The sequence below is a fragment of the Penicillium waksmanii genome (genome assembly GCF_028829765.1).
Source record: "Penicillium waksmanii strain IBT 27052 chromosome Unknown utg000005l:1.0-5232799.0:1.0-5237142.0, whole genome shotgun sequence".
Lineage (NCBI taxonomy): Eukaryota > Fungi > Ascomycota > Eurotiomycetes > Eurotiales > Aspergillaceae > Penicillium > Penicillium waksmanii.
In genome coordinates this window covers 1432733-1449737 of record NW_026643252.1, presented here as the reverse complement: position 1 = coordinate 1449737, position 17005 = coordinate 1432733, and the positions used below count along the sequence as shown (strand labels likewise).

At 51.7% G+C, this 17005-nt stretch overlaps 5 protein-coding genes across 5 annotated transcripts; 2 read left to right on the top strand and 3 right to left on the bottom strand.

Annotated features, from left to right (window-relative positions):
- Positions 1 to 99: 99 nt before the first annotated feature.
- Positions 100 to 906, bottom strand: N7481_005451 (uncharacterized protein; the record flags this gene model as incomplete). The annotated part of the gene is made up of 1 exon (XM_057264670.1): positions 100 to 906. The coding sequence occupies one exon, from the start codon at positions 904 to 906 to the stop codon at positions 100 to 102; it is 807 nt and encodes a 268-aa protein (XP_057122390.1).
- Positions 907 to 1974: 1068 nt separating this feature from the next.
- N7481_005450 (WD40 repeat domain-containing protein) lies at positions 1975 to 3684 on the bottom strand (the record flags this gene model as incomplete). Its single annotated transcript, XM_057264669.1, has 6 exons — positions 1975 to 2127; positions 2193 to 2319; positions 2418 to 2755; positions 2865 to 2931; positions 3047 to 3146; positions 3378 to 3684. 6 exons carry the CDS (start codon positions 3682 to 3684, stop codon positions 1975 to 1977), a joined length of 1092 nt encoding a protein of 363 aa, XP_057122389.1.
- A 2825-nt stretch (positions 3685 to 6509) lies between these two features.
- On the top strand, positions 6510 to 7783 carry N7481_005449 (class I SAM-dependent methyltransferase; the record flags this gene model as incomplete). The annotated part of the gene is made up of 2 exons (XM_057264668.1): positions 6510 to 6796; positions 6892 to 7783. The coding sequence occupies 2 exons, from the start codon at positions 6510 to 6512 to the stop codon at positions 7781 to 7783; spliced, it is 1179 nt and encodes a 392-aa protein (XP_057122388.1).
- Positions 7784 to 8779: 996 nt separating this feature from the next.
- Positions 8780 to 10477, bottom strand: N7481_005448 (Set1-mediated histone H3-K4 methylation subunit Swd1; the record flags this gene model as incomplete). Its single annotated transcript, XM_057264667.1, has 5 exons — positions 8780 to 9863; positions 9932 to 10072; positions 10138 to 10226; positions 10297 to 10358; positions 10408 to 10477. The coding sequence occupies 5 exons, from the start codon at positions 10475 to 10477 to the stop codon at positions 8780 to 8782; spliced, it is 1446 nt and encodes a 481-aa protein (XP_057122387.1).
- Positions 10478 to 11190: 713 nt separating this feature from the next.
- Positions 11191 to 16673, top strand: N7481_005447 (DNA-directed RNA polymerase II subunit RPB1; the record flags this gene model as incomplete). Its single annotated transcript, XM_057264666.1, has 5 exons — positions 11191 to 11319; positions 11399 to 11555; positions 11623 to 11693; positions 11756 to 16602; positions 16658 to 16673. The coding sequence occupies 5 exons, from the start codon at positions 11191 to 11193 to the stop codon at positions 16671 to 16673; spliced, it is 5220 nt and encodes a 1739-aa protein (XP_057122386.1).
- Between the last annotated feature and the right edge of the window lie 332 nt (positions 16674 to 17005).

Below are 17005 nucleotides of genomic sequence, written 5' to 3'. Positions count from 1 at the left end.
TATGTATCCAACACTTCAAACAGCGTAGCACCAACTCCAATTCAATGTGCCGCTTTTGGTATCGTTGTATCATCATCAGACTTGCAAATCAAGCTGTGGTTAACGACTTTTTTTCTTTTTTTCTTTCTTGTCCTTCTTTTTCGAGTCTGATCCCCGACTTTCTTTCTTGGACTTCTTGCGCTCCCGCTTTTCCTCTTTCTTCTGTGAGTTCGAAGGCGCCTCGTCTGTTTCCGTGGTGTCTGCAGTTGATAGAGGTGTCGGATAATCTTCTTCGGGGGCCGATCGTTCGAGCTTCTTGGATTTCTTTAATTCCTTGCGGATCTCCTTCTCTTCCTTTTTGGCCTTGCGTCTAGCTCGACGCTCCTCTTTGCTTTCCTTGCGCTTTTCCGATCCAGATGTCTCACTCGACTCTGTCGTATCCTCACCAACCTTCCGTCGCTTGCGCTTTTCCTCTTTGCGCGCAGCCTTCTCTTCCTTTCTCGCGCGGCGGTCGGAACCTTCCTCGTCAGACTCGCGCTTTCTCTTAGACTTCGACTTGGATTTCTCTTTCGTTTCCAGCTTTGTGACCTCGGTGGTCTTCTTTTCGTTGATGGTTCCAGACAGGCCTGTCCCCCGCACGAAATGTCGATACAACTCGCTTGTCAAGGCGTTATTCGATCGAGCCGAATTGGCTTCATAACTGTCATCACCCACTCCTTTCAGAGCATCTTCGAATCCACGGAGCCACCATTGGTTTGTAGGGTCCTTGGTGGTCTTCTTTCCAACACCGTGATTGTTCTGCTTGCGCGCAACGAGGATCGGTCTCGTCAAGCCGAGACCACCGTGAGGGCCAGGGCGCTGGTTTGGGTTCAATGGGGTACCGGGTCCGGACCAGCCATGCCGCATAAGATAGGCTTGGGCATCCATGTTGAGGGAGGCCGGGGGAGAAGCGGCGAGGGGGAATTCGCGTTGGAGGGAGCGCGATTGCAGAATCTGCCGAGTTACGAGTATAGGGGAGGTTGGGCGTCGAACTCGTTGAATTTTGTATGGGTGCCGATAATTATTTTGCACAGGTCGGACTTTTCGTCAAGGGTTTGTCGTCCCTTGCGAGAGGTTTGGAGAGAAAAGTATTGGATAAAGCGAGAAAAAAATCCTTGGGTCCACCGGGCCGGGGCGGTTCCTGGCTGATAAGAATTTGTCAACGCCTGAAATTTGAGGCAGGAACAATTTTCCCGGTTACCCCAACTTTGGGCTTGAGCTAAGGTTTCCAGGTCTTTTTCCATGTTCTATGCGTTTCATGGGTAGAGAAGGGATACATCTAATAGCAGATATCTACTAGTAGTTTAGAATGGTAGTTTTACTTCTATACATTACCCCTCCGATCGGTTCCTCTGAGTCTTTGTGGCGCGAATATATATTTCACAGGCCGAGATGCTAAATACTACTACCTAGACAAATGTATGGTATACATAAGTACTAGGTATTAGGAGGTCAACTATTATAACAATTTCCCCTCAGGGCTCTCACTAGCAAACTTGATGTTCAAGTTTCAATGTTGAAATGTTCGCCTAGGTGATCACAGAACAACGCTGGAGGGCTTACAAGCCCATTGTAACTTGTACTTCACATTCCCCAACGACTGATACTAGTACTAAAACTGGTATTTATTTAGCATTTTAGTAATATTTAGTTGCTCTAGTATTCTGCCTGCTATTAGGCAGGTATAGAGGTAGTAGCCGTAATATATAGAACTACTAAAATACTATACTAGACTGATAGGATACGGTAGTACAACCATATTTTGGACCATATTTTCTAAAAATGCTGTAGCAGATGCCGTATTTTAGACCCAGGGCTGTCGCCATGAAAGGCACAGAAATGAGGAATCAGCATATCCATATTGAAGAGACATTGTTACCTATTTCTAACCACCACCAACTCCCAATGCTACACAACAGCAGACGACTGCACTCAGATGCGTCCACCCGCAACACACTAGTACGGCTTAAAGCGTCCTTGGTCCTTTTGTTGTTTCTTATCCTTCCGCGAAGGCTTCGCAGATCCAGCCTGAGACTGCGCATCTCCATCCTCGGTGGGCTTCCAGGCCCGTACGTATCCATCCTCTCCGCCAGTAAAGACGGACTGGCTCTGATATTGTATTCACAATCAATAACCCGCACGACCAATGGAGCAACCAAAGAGAGAAAACTTACCTGCTCATCGAGATAAACGGCGCGCACAACTTCATCACCATGCGCACCAGGAAGACGCCAGGTGTTATCCTTATCAAACTGCCACGCTGGACTAGATACCAATGGGACCAGATCCAGGCGCTGATCACTGCAGGCAAGAAAATATGGTCAGCCATCCCCAGGACGTTTCAAATGAACGGAGGTACACGTGCGGGGCGGGGAAACGCCTTGCAGGGGTACACATACATCTTATTTCCGGCCGCCATATATGGGCCCTGGCTACCGATGCACAGTTGAGCGACGTACTCGCAAGCCAGCGGCTCACGCACATCGCCAAACTGCACGGGCTCGGGCCCTTCCCCAGGATCGTCTGGGTCAGTAGCCGGGTGCACAGCGAAGTCTTCGTCGTGGCTGAGAGCGAAGATGGTGCGATCGGAAAGGAAGCCGGCATGATGTATGGAGCCGTGGTTGATGACCTGCACCAGGGCCTCATCCTCGTCTATCACTGTTGTATCGTAGATATTTACGAGCCCATCCGTGCTGCCGGATAGTAAGATATTGCTGCGACTCGGGTGATATTGGAGCTGTGTACCACCGGTCCCACGTAGGGTGCCGGCGTCAGATTAGCCTTTGCTATCCTCTTCATCGGGGACGAACGGATCCGCTAGATATTTGAGTAGGAAATGAGCTCACCTCTGTGATATCATCATTGTGGCTTTCTACGTATTGGAGACGAGGTGCTTGTGGCGATCTGATATCCCTGCGAACAAAAGGTTAGCGAATTGATGATTACTTTGGTCATACACGAGGGCCTGGATCGGTGTACAGCCATATCAATTGACGGCGGGGGATAATTAATTCAAGAGCAGACATACCAGAATGCAACAACTGCTTGCGATGAAACCAGTTCTGAACCGGCTACGATGGTGTTGGTCTCCGGGCTGCAAGCAAGCGAGAGGACAGCACTGTGTCTCGCTAGAGTAAACTTTAGTATTAGCCCAGCTGTACACGGTAGAGACAAGCCAGTTTCACATGGCAAGTCCGGGCTAGGATACCCTTGCATCATAGCGCAGAAACTCTCCGACGCCCGTTGAGCGGATCCCGGAAATGCAGCCCTCATCGAGGTCCAGGGTATTCCAAGACGTCATGGCGTGGGAGGAGGACAAGACAGAAGCAGAGGAAAGAGGAGGGAAAAATAAAACTTACACATCTCCATTTCCAATACCGCATTCCCGGCTCGGACATCCCATAGTTTGACTGTGCCCTCCCGACCTCCAGTGGCTAGGAGCTGGGAATCCCCCGCAGGATAGCTCCGCAGCGAGGTGACACCTCCATCGTGGGTTTTGTGCGAGACCACTGACACATGGTCGATATTGGCAGCATTAAACACGCGTAAAGAATCATCGGATGAGATGACAGCGAAGGAACCTGGCGCCGACGCAGTGATGGAGTAGATGTAATTCTCCGCGGGGAGAGATAGCGTCGACGCGGCTATCGCTTTGAGAGTGGGCATTTTGAATGGCTTCTCAAAGTCCTTTAAAGCGGGGCTTTTGTTTTAGTTCTTGATATTTTTTCTCCCTCTTTACCTGTCTTGTTTGGTTCCCTCACCGTCGAAAGATGATGATATCTCGGGGATGGAGGAGGGGCTTGAGCGTCACGATTCAGCAGGGCTGAAACTGAATGTCACCGTCGGCCGAACTCAGTCGATCTGCAATGAGTTTAATTACGAAGGGCGAAACAGTTGGACAAAGTGGACAAAGTATGAAGGATCACCCAAGAGTGTATACCCTGTAGGCCCTGACGAGGTCGGAGCCAAGAAAAAATTCCCTTTCGGCGGGACGTGGGGCTCCGCCCGCCTACTGCAAGAGGCAGTCTGTAGTTATCTAGTAATGGAGTATGTAGTTTTATAATAATCTAGAATCACTATGTACTGGATGGCTGATTTAAACTTCATGAAGCAGAGGGATTGACAAATCAACTGGATCACAGTTATTTCATTGCAGGTCCAGTACGGATTGAAAGCAGACCCTTTGGGAACGTAGAAATCGGTTCCAGTGACAACTTGAAGAGCTGGGAGACTTCCCGGAATTGAATATTATATTTTAATATTTTAATATTTTAATGAAATATTTCCGAGAGTACGGAGTACGCAGTGAATGTTTTCTAGAATGTGGACAGTCAAGTTCAGGGATCCAGTCACCAGAACAAAGGCCGAACAAGACCGCCCAAACCTTACAGGTAGGTGGAGCGAGTCGCAACCCTAATGTCCTCCGCGGAAGCGTCGGCGTCATGCCATGGAAGATCCGAGGCGAGAGTGGTCTGTGTTCTGTGGATGCAAGAAGGAGGGGCTTTGATCCACATCGACAGAGGTTGTTGCCCAGTGTCCTCGTACTCCGTACCTAAGTGGTCCTGGAAGCGCCGGATCGCCTTCACAAATTGTCTCAGCTGCAATATCAGGAGGAAATGAGTGGGGACTGGTAATGGGTTACCTCTGCTGAAACCGATCAACCTTCAGATGGGCAGTGCCAAGAGTGGGAGTGTAAGTATTATACTGTACTTCTGGTTGAGGACAGTGAGGGATGTGGTTTTCGACAGTCATTCCAGGCGATGGGATCCTGCCCCCCCCCCGGCCTTGGTCTTGGCCGTGGGGAGATCCATGGGCACAGGAAGCAAAGTTCCGACTAGGGGGGAGGGGGTGGGATAAAGTTGATACATTCGATGATTGCCCGATCGCAAGAACGCCGCACAGTCATTAGCGCGATGGGGGCGAAGGAGAGACTGGGGGGATGGCTGAGTCAGTTGGGCTGGGCAGCTGGCAACTGGGAGGGCCTGGATGGATACCCAGCGACCTGGTTAAGGGAAATGCTGACCAGTCTAAGCGAACCGAGCACGACCACGGGATGGGCGGTGTTTGGTGTTGGTGTTGTTGTGCAAACCCGAAGCTCTGGGTAGCCCTGGACAGGGAGGGAACAGGGATTGTAGCATCCAGCTGGGAGTCCTACCACACTGGTTGGCAGCTGGCATATGGGATACCAATGGATGTAGTACTAGTAGTACGAGTACTCTGTACTCATACGTCGCTGGGCACACTGATCATCCTCGTACTCTGCCCCGGTGTCCTCCGTACTGGATATCAGGATGCAAAGGATCCAGACGGACCGCCTCCCGCCCGCGTAAAGCAGTGGAGCCGTCGATCTTGGGACTAAAAAGGCTGACGCTAGGTCGTATTGTAAGAGTAGGGCTCAACATGGTTAATCTGGAGGATCTGGGTAAATACTCCGAAGTATAAGGAAATCGGTATTCTAGAGATAAACTACTTACTAGGATGACTGGTAGTGGTCCTAGTACTAGTACTAGTACTAGGACCAGTACTGACTACGGACTGACTACGGAGTATACCAGAGTATACCGTAACCCGGGGCTGTGGACTGATTAGACTTTCTTCCCAGCGACTAGAGACCACCGACCACCGACCACCGATCAAAAACCAGCTGGAGACCAACCGAACCACTCTAACAAAAGACGTATCAGACCGCTGCTCCCCCCCTGAGCTCGGTTCTTCTTGCTTCCTGTGCTGCACTTTCTGGGAGCTTCGGTTCCCACCTCCCTCTATCGTATACCCTCTATATCCTCCACTCTCCAAATTATCGAGATTCCTACCATTTCTACCGCCTGTTATATCCGCCCCCACGCCATCCCAGCTGTGGACTGTGTGGACTGTCGACTTGGACCGTGGACCCTCCCGAGCACAACACAGCGGCTACATAACCTTAAAACCCTCGCCCTGCTCGTCTTCCGTGGTTTCTCTTCCCCCCCCCCCTCCTCCTCATTCTTTCGCCCCCTCTCTCGAACCGTCCTTGGGATGTTTTTGGGATTGGTTGAGTGGTGACGAAGCTGTGTGTTCTCCCCCCGACGCAAATGCCACTGTTCATTCCTCTCGGCCCCCAATTTGTCTCAGCCGCCCCGTCCTCGACCTCACCTTCGCCCTCGCCCTGGTCCACTCGATCTCCATTTCAATCTCCATTCATTCTTCAGTTCCATCGCCTCGGGGCCTTTCGATTCTAAAGCCCAACGCCCACCCTTGCTGATCGGCTGTTTCATCACCTGCATAGCGTGCTTCGTTGCTTGCCCCTCGAGTGTTCTGTGTGGTGGCTGGGAAGCTCCGTCGATGCCCTGGCCTGGACCAATTCTCCCCGTGCGCGACCGGTGATCCCAGTCTTCCTTCCCTGAGCCTCCGAGGCTGTTCTCCTCCTCTCGCGTGCCTGCGATTCCGTCAGACTCGTCGACACCAACAACCTATACACGAGCTGCCAGCCTTGACGTAGGTTGCCGCCCACCATGACTTCTCCACCCCCCGCAAAGCGATACAAGTCCGAGTCGACACCCGCCAGTGATGCCGGCCGTTCGAGATATTATCACTCCCAATCGGTACCCACGAGCGAGCGGGCTCGCTCACGGCAGACATCGACGGCGATGGACATATATATGATCACCGACCGTGATCCTGCTGAGAGAGACCGGCGAGTCGCCGGTCGTTTCACCAGCAATGGCTCTGTCGCGTCTCATTCCTCGCAGATTTCCCAAGCTTCGCGCCCGTCTCCACCAATGCTCATCTCCAATCGCAAGTACGTCCCTGATAGCCTCGAGCTTTTCCCCTCCCTTGACCGCGATCGTACTCGAGGACCTGACTGACTGACGACTTTTTCTTTGTTCATAACAGAATCCCCGAAAAATACCCACCCTATCAAGAAAATGGTCGCATGTACCATAGCTACCGCAAGGGCATTTATATGCTCCCGTGCGATGACGACGAACAGGATCGTCTCGATATCTTCCACAAGCTTTTCACGGTCGCTCGAGTCTCCGATGGCTTGATCTATGCACCACACCCGCCTAATTCACGGATTTTGGATCTAGGATGTGGAACAGGAATCTGGAGCATGGAAGTCGCAAATAAGTACCCGGACTCATTCGTGGTCGGTGTCGACATCGCACCAATCCAGCCAGCCAATTGCCCCAAGAATTGCGACTTCTACGCTCCTTTCGACTTTGAGAGCCCTTGGACTCTCGGAGAAGACTCCTGGGACCTTGTTCACATGCAGATGGGTAGCGGCAGCGTTGTCAGCTGGCCAAGCCTTTATAAACGCATTTTCTCTCACCTTTGCCCCGGTGGTTGGTTTGAGCAAGTGGAGATTGACTTTGAACCTCGCTGCGATGACCGTTCGCTATCTGGGCTTGCTCTCCGCCATTGGTATTCCGCGTTGAAGAATGCGACCGAGTCCCGTACCCGCCCTCTGGCTCACAGCTCGCGCGAAACCGTCCGCAATCTGCAAGACGCGGGATTTACTGAGATTGATCATCAGATGGTGGGCCTTCCCCTGAACCCTTGGCACAACGATGAGCACGAGCAAAAAGTGGCTCGCTGGTATAACCTCGCAATCTCGGAGAGCATCGAGTCATTGAGTCTGGCCCCGTTCAGCCGTGTATATGGTTGGCCTGTCGACAAGATCCAGCGCATTGCGGCTGATGTCAAAGCGGAAGCCTTCAACAAGGACCTTCACTGTTACAACATCTTGCACATCTATCAAGCGCGTAAACCACTCGCGAATTAAACCGAAGAGGCCTGGAATACGATGACGATGACCGTGATGACCCTCATGACGGCTAGCGCGAAGATGAGATGAATGAATCGCAGAATGCTCTAATCTTGTTGCAAGCTCGACAGGCATTCTGCTGTGCGATGGCCCCAGGCCTCAGATGTGACCAGGCAATCCATGTCAATTCGCAGCTCTCCGTATCCGGTTGAATTTCGCCTCGGTGGAAGTAAGATCTTGCACAAACGAGATGATTTCGCAAAACTTGCAATGTCACACTAGCATACGGGCGGATGTCATACTCATGCAAATTCCCAATCCAACTAACTAGGCGGGGAAAATCGCATGCTTTTTTTCTTTTCTTTTTCCCAGAGACAACCCCAGAATCTCTTGCAACCCCGGCCTTAAGCCTTTACTTCTCCTTCATTGCAACACACGAGAGCTGCTCGTGATCGAAAACGCAGCAAATTGTGCCAGCTTCATTCGCAAAATTCGACTTGGCTATCGATGATCATGATTCGCTTTATATCCCTGGACTTTTCTTCATGTCTCTTTTGTTTTTGCATGCTATTGTTTAGCATATATGGCGTTCCGGACCGAGCCTCTTTTGTTTCGGCTTGGTGTATATACCCAGGTTGCTAATTGCACCTTAGCTCTCGTGGTTGAGTTTGCTAGCAGATAAATCAACTTGTCTCCGTTAAATTCACTCATACGGCCCTAGAGCTTCTAAAGTTGACGTCTTACAATATTATATGCTGTAGTAGAAACAGCATGCTTGTAGTAAGACTTAGTATTCATCCTATCCATCGTAAGGGTATCTAAATTCTTGAAGAATGAAATCATCATATATCAAATCCTACACCAAAAGGAATGGTTTCGTCTCCACATCCTTCAGGTTGACAGATTCCGAGTTTACAAAAAAAACGCCATTAACCGCCTTAACGCCATCGTCCAATGCAGAGTAGTGTGGCAACCGGGCAATACGCCGAATGATGAAACATAGCAAAGTCACTTTTACCGTCGGCGATTCCTCGCCGCACCACGCGACACACCTTGCGCAGTAGAGCCGGAGTCTTTACCGGTATCACCATTGACAGCTTCCCGACCAGTCCCGGGAGTCCGTCGTCGCATGGTACCAGGACCAACAGCAATGATGTCTTCGCCGCTTTCGCTGTCTTCAATATCGAGGAGGACAGGCACACCGAAGGTGCCAGCCGCATCCCCTTCAATATCACCTTTGACCCGGTCGAGAGTGACGACATCAGGCTCTTCATCTTCGAGATCAAGACGACGCTGGTGAACTTGCTCGGCGGGGTGCACGTCGAATTCGTCCTCGCGCTCCACGTACTCCACGTTCTCTTCAACCTCGCCGAAATCAGGCGCTAGTGCAGACCACTTCTGTGGACTGATAATTGACCAGATATATACACAGCCGGACTCCAGTCCACAGGCGACAACCAATGGTCGGGATGGGTGCCATTCTACCACGCCTAGTTCCTCGCGTGGTCCCTCGAGAATTTTCACTAGGGATCCATGCCCACGTTCCCAAACATAGACGTCGGGGTTCATGAATGTGGTGGCCGTGACAAATTCGCCGGTTGAAGAGAAGGTAACGTGGTTCCAGCTTAGTCGATTGACGACATCTTGGAACTTGTGCTCGACTTGGAGTTTGATATTGGAAGGCTCGAGATCGATACCGAGTTGGGAAAGGTCGGGCATGAGGACGGTGCGGATGACACGATCGGAGCTGTTGACCAGTAGATCTCGACCGTTACTAGCGAGACGGAGCAGAATGACGACTCCATTGCAGAGGCGCATGGAGTGAATAGTGGTGCAGGTTTCCGTCTCAATAATATTAATCCACCCTTTCGACGTTCCCGCAATGATGTGATTTCCAAATGCCGTGAATATGGTCACGCAGGTCGAATGCTTTGCATCTTGAGCTGCTTGTTTTGCTGCAACGGCCGGGTCAATATCTTCGCCATTTGTAGCCTGTGGACGGAGAGGTGCGGAAGGTAGGATTCGTTTGATAGGTTTTGGGGAGGAGACGTCGACTAAAATAGGCTGATCTTCGAAAAGTGAGGCGACAAAGAGAAGGCTAAATAGAGAGTCATCGTTAGTTTCTGTATTGGAGAATAGCTTAAGCGTGGGCGAGGAAAGACATACTGGTTGAATGGATGCAGCTCCGCTATGTACACAGGTGCCTCGAATCTGACTGTGCGCACACGTGAGCCGTCATCCAAGTCCCACAGAATGCATTTCCAGTCTTGTGATGAGGTGAGGAGATATCGGCCATCTCGAGACCAGCTGCCCATAGATATTAGCACCGTATGCCGGCTCAGTCTCCTTGCCCTATTACCAAAAGAGTGTACCTGAGAGATTGAATCTGGCGGGTGTGCCCTTGCAGCTTGCGAGCTATACCGTTCGTTTCGATATCGAAGATGACGACTGTTCCATCGACCTAGCATGCATGGTTAGCGTCTTGCCTGATCTCACGCCGTCCAAATGCAACATTGGGGAGGTGTATTCACTCTTCCAGAAGCTAGATAGTCACCGGTATGGTCGAATCGTAAACAGGTCGCATGTCCGCTCTCTGAAGGCAGTTAGTACTGATTCACTGGGAAGATATCACATGTGCATACGGAGTTTCTCTGTTAAAGTGTCAGGGTAGTCCTGTGCCAGGACGAAGGGGTCGATAAGAGAAAGGTTCATTGTGGTGGGCGCAGGCGATGATAGCTGATTTCAAGGTCCACAATTCCCAAGCGCCAGCAAAGTAGGCCCGTAATCTAGTGAAGAAGCATCCGCACTAGGAAAACAAGCTTGAATAATGTGATGTGCAGAGTAGGGAATGTTTGCCTGCTTGCTTGCGACTGACAGCCTGTGTGGATGCCAAGCCCCATCGGCCAAATGTCTATCTTGATGCCGCGATTCTGCCAACGTCACCGCCCACCCTTTTGGGTGCCCTCCGGCCCGTCGAAAACTCAAGCCCCATCAAACGGGTGAAGGTCGCCTTCTCCCTTTCAACCTCATCCGACACGACATCCATCACCTCCGCCATCTAAGAATATCGCGTTTCGCATCGCGATACTTCTTAAGGAGATTAACTCACGCGAATCCATTCTGCGCGCTACGCTTTCTCTCTTTTCTACGGCTTCGTGACGTTCAGGGACCTTAGGTCGCGGGCGCCCTCGTGGCAAGGGCTGCCAAAGGCCTCAGCCGGCCAGCTGCTTCCACCCTACCTTCGTTTCATCATCGCTTCGGCGCGTATTCGAATCTCGAATCTCGAGCAATCCCGTCACTTCACTTTTTGCGAATCATAACGACCTCACATCTCTCGTTTTCCCCAGGTTCGCGCCAGTGCTACTGGACCCGCTAAATCCATCCCCCGGCCTGTCATTTTCGCACCTTCAACCGCAACCGCCACGATGTCGAACGTTTTCTTTCCCTTCTCCAAGGCGCCTTTGCGCACCATTAAGGAGATTCAGTTTGGTCTTTTCTCTCCGGAAGAAACCAAGCGCATGAGTGTGGTTCACGTGGAATACCCGGAAACAATGGTAAGTAATTGCTGTTTCTTTCACACCGCGAAGAAATTTTGCTTCGAACACGAGCTCTGACATTATTGGGAACCATTAGGATGAGCAACGCCAACGACCGCGGACCAAAGGTGTTAATGACCCGCGCTTGGGTACTATCGATCGCCAGTACAACTGCGAGACTTGCGAAGAAGGCCCCAAGGAGTGTCCTGGTCACTTTGGCCATATCGAGCTGGCCGCCCCAGTGTTCCATATCGGTATGCGTTTGCCACGGACGAGCATGAAATTTGGATGGCTGCTGACTTGCAAATCCTTTCCTGCTAGGCTTTTTGACCAAGATTAAGAAGATCCTGGAGACTGTCTGCCACAACTGTGGAAAGATCAAGGCCAACGCGGTTAGTCATCCCTCACCGGGATGGCAAACTTTGATGGCATGTTTTGCTAACGTTGAAATCAGGCGGATCCTAAGTTTAGAGAAGCTGCGCGCATGCGAGACCCAAAGCGGCGTTTCGATCACATATGGAGACTTTCCAAAGATATCCTAGTTTGCGAAGCCGATCCGACACCCGACGATGACGATTATGAAAAGGGAGGCGAGAAGGAGGTAAACCGACACGGTGGTTGTGGTAATGCTCAACCCACTGTTCGCAAGGAGGGTATCACCCTTGTGGGCTCCTGGAAGCCTAGCAAGGCCATGATGGAAGACGAAATGGCTCAACCAGAGAAGAAGGTCATTTCACCTGCGATGGCTTTGAACATCTTCCGAAACATTTCCACTAGGGAGGTTGATGTCATGGGTCTGAGCAACGATTATGCTCGCCCCGAGTGGATGGTTCTCACAGTTCTTCCAGTCCCACCTCCGACCGTTCGCCCCAGTGTCATGATGGGTGCCACAAGTGGCTCTCGTGGTGAGGATGATCTGACTTACAAGCTGGCTGAAATTGTCCGCGCCAACCAGAATGTTCAACGCTGCGAGCAAGAAGGTGCTCCGGAGCACGTCATCCGCGAATTTGAGTCCCTCCTGCAATATCATATTGCCACTTACATGGATAATGACATTGCTGGTCAACCCAAGGCGATGCAGAAGGGCAATCGTCCAGTCAAGGCCTTGCGTAGCCGTTTGAAAGGAAAGGAAGGTCGTCTACGTCAGAACTTGATGGGAAAGCGTGTTGACTTCTCTGCACGTACCGTCATTACTGGCGACCCCAACTTGTCCCTTGATGAGGTTGGTGTGCCTATCTCGACAGCACGAATCCTGACCTATCCAGAAGTGGTAACTCCATACAACATTGAGAAGCTGCAAGCTTTGGTCTCGAGAGGTCCCAACATGCACCCTGGTGCCAGGTACATCGTTCGGGACAACGGCGAGCGTATTGATCTTCGTCACGCCAAGCGTGCTGGTGCGCAGCAGCTTCTCTACGGCTGGAAAGTCGAGCGCCACATTGACAACGGCGATGTCATTTTGTTCAATCGTCAGCCCTCTCTTCACAAGGAATCCATGATGGCTCACCGCGTCCGCGTTATGCCATTCTCGACTTTCCGTCTCAATTTGTCAGTCACCACTCCATACAACGCCGATTTCGACGGTGACGAGATGAACTTGCACGTTCCACAGAGCGAAGAAGCCCGAGCCGAGCTTTCTGAGCTTGCCCTTGTCCCGAAGAACATTGTGTCACCCCAGCGTAACGGCCCTCTTATGGGTATCGTGCAGGACACTTTGTGTGGTGTCTACAAGATTTGCCGTCGTGACACTTTCCTGACCAAGGACCAAGTCATGAACATTATGCTCTGGGTCCCTGACTGGGACGGAATCATCCCCGCCCCCGCCATTCTCAAGCCTCGCCCTCGCTGGACCGGAAAGCAGATGATCAGCATGGCCTTCCCCACTGGTCTCAACCTTCTCCGTATTGACAAGGACAGCTCGCCACTCTCCGAGAAATTTAGCCCTCTTAATGACGGTGGCCTGCTGATCCATGGCGGACAGTTGCTCTATGGTATGCTTTCCAAGAAGACCGTCGGTGCAAGCGGTGGTGGTGTGATTCATACCATCTTCAATGAGTATGGCTGTGATACTGCGGTTAATTTCTTCAACGGCTGCCAAACTATTGTCAACTACTGGTTGCTGCACCACGGATTCAGTATCGGTATCGGTGATACGATTCCCGATCAGAACACGATCAACAAGATCGAAGACGCTGTTCGTGAGCGCAAACAGGAAGTCGATACCATTACTGCCAGCGCTACCGAGAACACCCTCGAGGCTCTGCCCGGTATGAACGTCCGTGAAACCTTCGAGAGCAAGGTTTCCCGTGCTCTTAACAACGCTCGTGACGAGGCTGGTGCCGCTACCGAAAAGAGTCTAAAGGATATCAACAATGCCATCCAGATGTCTCGCTCTGGTTCCAAGGGTTCGATTATCAATATCTCCCAGATGACTGCAGTTGTGGGCCAACAATCCGTGGAAGGAAAGCGTATCCCATTCGGCTTCAAGTATCGCACATTGCCGCACTTTACCAAGGATGATTACTCTCCTGAGTCTCGTGGATTCGTCGAGAATTCCTATCTCCGTGGTCTCACTCCTACTGAGTTCTTCTTCCACGCCATGGCTGGTCGTGAAGGTCTCATTGATACTGCCGTCAAGACAGCCGAAACTGGTTATATCCAGCGTAAGTTGGTCAAGGCCCTGGAAGAAGTTATGGTCAAATACGATGGCACAGTTCGAAATTCATTGGGAGACATTATCCAGTTCATCTATGGTGAGGATGGTCTAGATGGAGCCCACATTGAGAACCAACGAGTTGACATCATTCGATGCTCCGACGAGAAAATGAGAGAGCGTTTCCGTGTTGATGTGATGGATCCCGAGCGTAGCCTCGGACCTGAAGTCTTGGAGCAAGCTAACGAAATTGCGGGTGATATGGAAGTTCAGAAGTACCTGGATGAGGAATGGGAGGCTCTTATCGAGTCTCGCAACTTCCTTCGCACTGTTGCCAAGGAAGACGAGGAGATGATGCAACTTCCCATCAACATCCAGCGAATCCTGGAAATGGCACGCACTACTTTCCGAATCCGCGAAGGTACAATCAGTGATTTGCACCCTGCCGAGGTCGTTCCTCAAGTGCAGGCGCTCCTCGACCGATTAATTGTTGTTCGCGGAGATGACGATATCTCTCGCGAGGCGCAGGACAATGCTACTCTGCTCTTCAAGGCTCAACTGCGCAGCCGTCTTGCCTTCCGCCGACTGGTGACGGACTACTCGCTCAACAAGCTTGCATTCCAACACGTTATCGGTGCCATTGAGAACAGATTTGCCCGTGCAGGCGCCAACCCCGGTGAAATGGTTGGAGTTCTTGCAGCTCAGTCCATTGGTGAGCCTGCCACCCAGATGACTCTCAACACCTTCCATTTCGCTGGTGTGTCATCTAAGAACGTCACTCTCGGTGTGCCTCGTCTCAAGGAGATTCTCAATGTTGCCACAAATATCAAGACGCCTTCCATGACTGTGTACCAAATCGGAGACAAGACATATGACAAGGAGGGAGCCAAGCAATTGCGAAGCGTTGTGGAGCACACTAGTCTACGGTCCGTTACCGAGGCCACTGAGATCTATTACGATCCTGATATTCAGTCCACTGTCATTGAGAACGATCGGGATATGGTGGAGTCCTACTTCATCATCCCAGAGGATGTTGGCGATGACACCAATCTCCAATCGAAGTGGCTGCTTCGTATCGTCCTCAGTCGTCCCAAGCTTCTTGACAAGGGTCTTACCGTGCAGGACGTCGCTACTAAGATCAAGCAGGCTTATCCTCGCGATATTGCAGTCCTTTTCAGTGACAACAACGCCGATGAGCAGGTCATCCGTATTCGTCAGATCCAGGATGGCAAGGATGATGAAGACGATGATGTCGAGTACGACGTCACATTGAAGAAGCTCGAGCAGCATCTTCTTGACACCTTGACTCTTCGTGGTGTTCCCGGCGTTGAGCGTGCTTTCATCAACGAGAAGAGCAAAGTTCGTATCTTGGATGATGGCACTCTGCACACGAGCAAGTCGGACCCTCTTTGCAAGGAGTGGGTTCTCGAGACCAGCGGCTCATCTCTTGCACCCGTCCTTTCTCTTCCGGGTGTTGACGCTACTCGTACCTACTCGAACCAGTTTATCGAAATTTTCGAAGTCTTCGGTATTGAGGCCGCTCGTACCGCTTTGCTCCGTGAGTTGACACAAGTGCTGGCTTTCGATGGTTCCTATGTCAACCACCGTCACTTGGCCCTGTTGGTCGATGTAATGACTGTTCGCGGCTACCTGACCCCTGTTACTCGTCACGGTATCAACCGTGCCGACAATGGTGCGCTCATGCGTTGTTCTTTCGAGGAGACTGTGGAAATTCTTCTTGAAGCTGCTGCCTTTGGAGAACTTGATGATTGCCGCGGTGTTTCCGAGAATCTGATTCTTGGACAGATGGCCCCCGCTGGAACGGGAGAGTTTGATGTCTACCTGGATCAGACCTTGCTCAACACAGTCGTGTCGAACAATGCCCGCTTCGGGCTCATGAACACTGGTGGTGCCAAGGACGCAATGATTCCGGATGGTGCTGCCACCCAGTATGACAGCGCCTCGCCTTTGTCTGGCACTCCTTACATGGTTGATGGCGATCCCGATGCCAGCTTCTCTCCTATCCGACAGCCTGGTTCGGAATCTCCTGGCTTCCACAACTACCAATCCGATCCCCTCAGTGGATTCACCAGTCCTGCGGCTCGCAGCCCCGCGGGCTACTCTCCCAGCAGCCCGTTCAACACCAGCCCAACGTCTCCTGGCTACTCTCCATCGTCAAGCTACTCCCCTACCTCCCCGGGTATGGGTATGGGTATGGGTATGACAAGCCCTGGATTCTCTGCGACCAGTCCCGGATTCTCGCCCACAAGTCCGTCGTTTGCTCCCACATCCCCAGCGTACTCGCCGACCTCGCCTGCTTATGGTCAAGCTTCGCCGACTTCGCCGTCGTACTCACCTACGTCGCCTGGGTTCTCGCCAACCTCGCCCAATTACAGCCCGACGTCACCTAGCTTTAGCCCGGCCTCTCCTGCCTTCAGCCCGACGTCTCCTAGCTACAGCCCTACCAGCCCTGCGCTTGGTGGTGGGCGACACCTGTCCCCCACCTCCCCAACATCCCCCAAGTACACACCCACCTCGCCTGGATGGTCTCCCACGAGCCCCCAGTCTTACTCGCCGACGTCCCCTAACTTCTCTGGCTCGCCGACGTCTCCGGGCTACAGCCCAACTTCTCCGGCTTACAGTCCAACGTAAGTCTCGAAATTCTTGAAAAGCATTTGGTGCTTCAGCTAACATGTCGAAAAGGTCTCCTCGCCAGTGAGTTTTGCTCCGACAAGGCACGCCCTTTCAGGGCCTCAGTACCCTTGTATCAACACCAAAACTTTCAAATAAACCACAAAAAGAATCATCTTGCACTTGAGATCTCGGACTTGGATGGTCATCTTTTTTAACGATCCGGGCCGTCTTTGCCCCTTTCGATTGTATCTGTTTTAGCAATGCTCGCGAGCTTTCGCTCGCCTTATCCATTTTTTGCCCCCCTGAAGATGCCCCAGCTCAGCCTTTGATTCGTTACCAAAATTGAGGACGAGATTTGTTGCCCCCCCCTTTTCATGAGTGGATGTGGATGGATTCGTGGGGAGGAACTGGGACGTT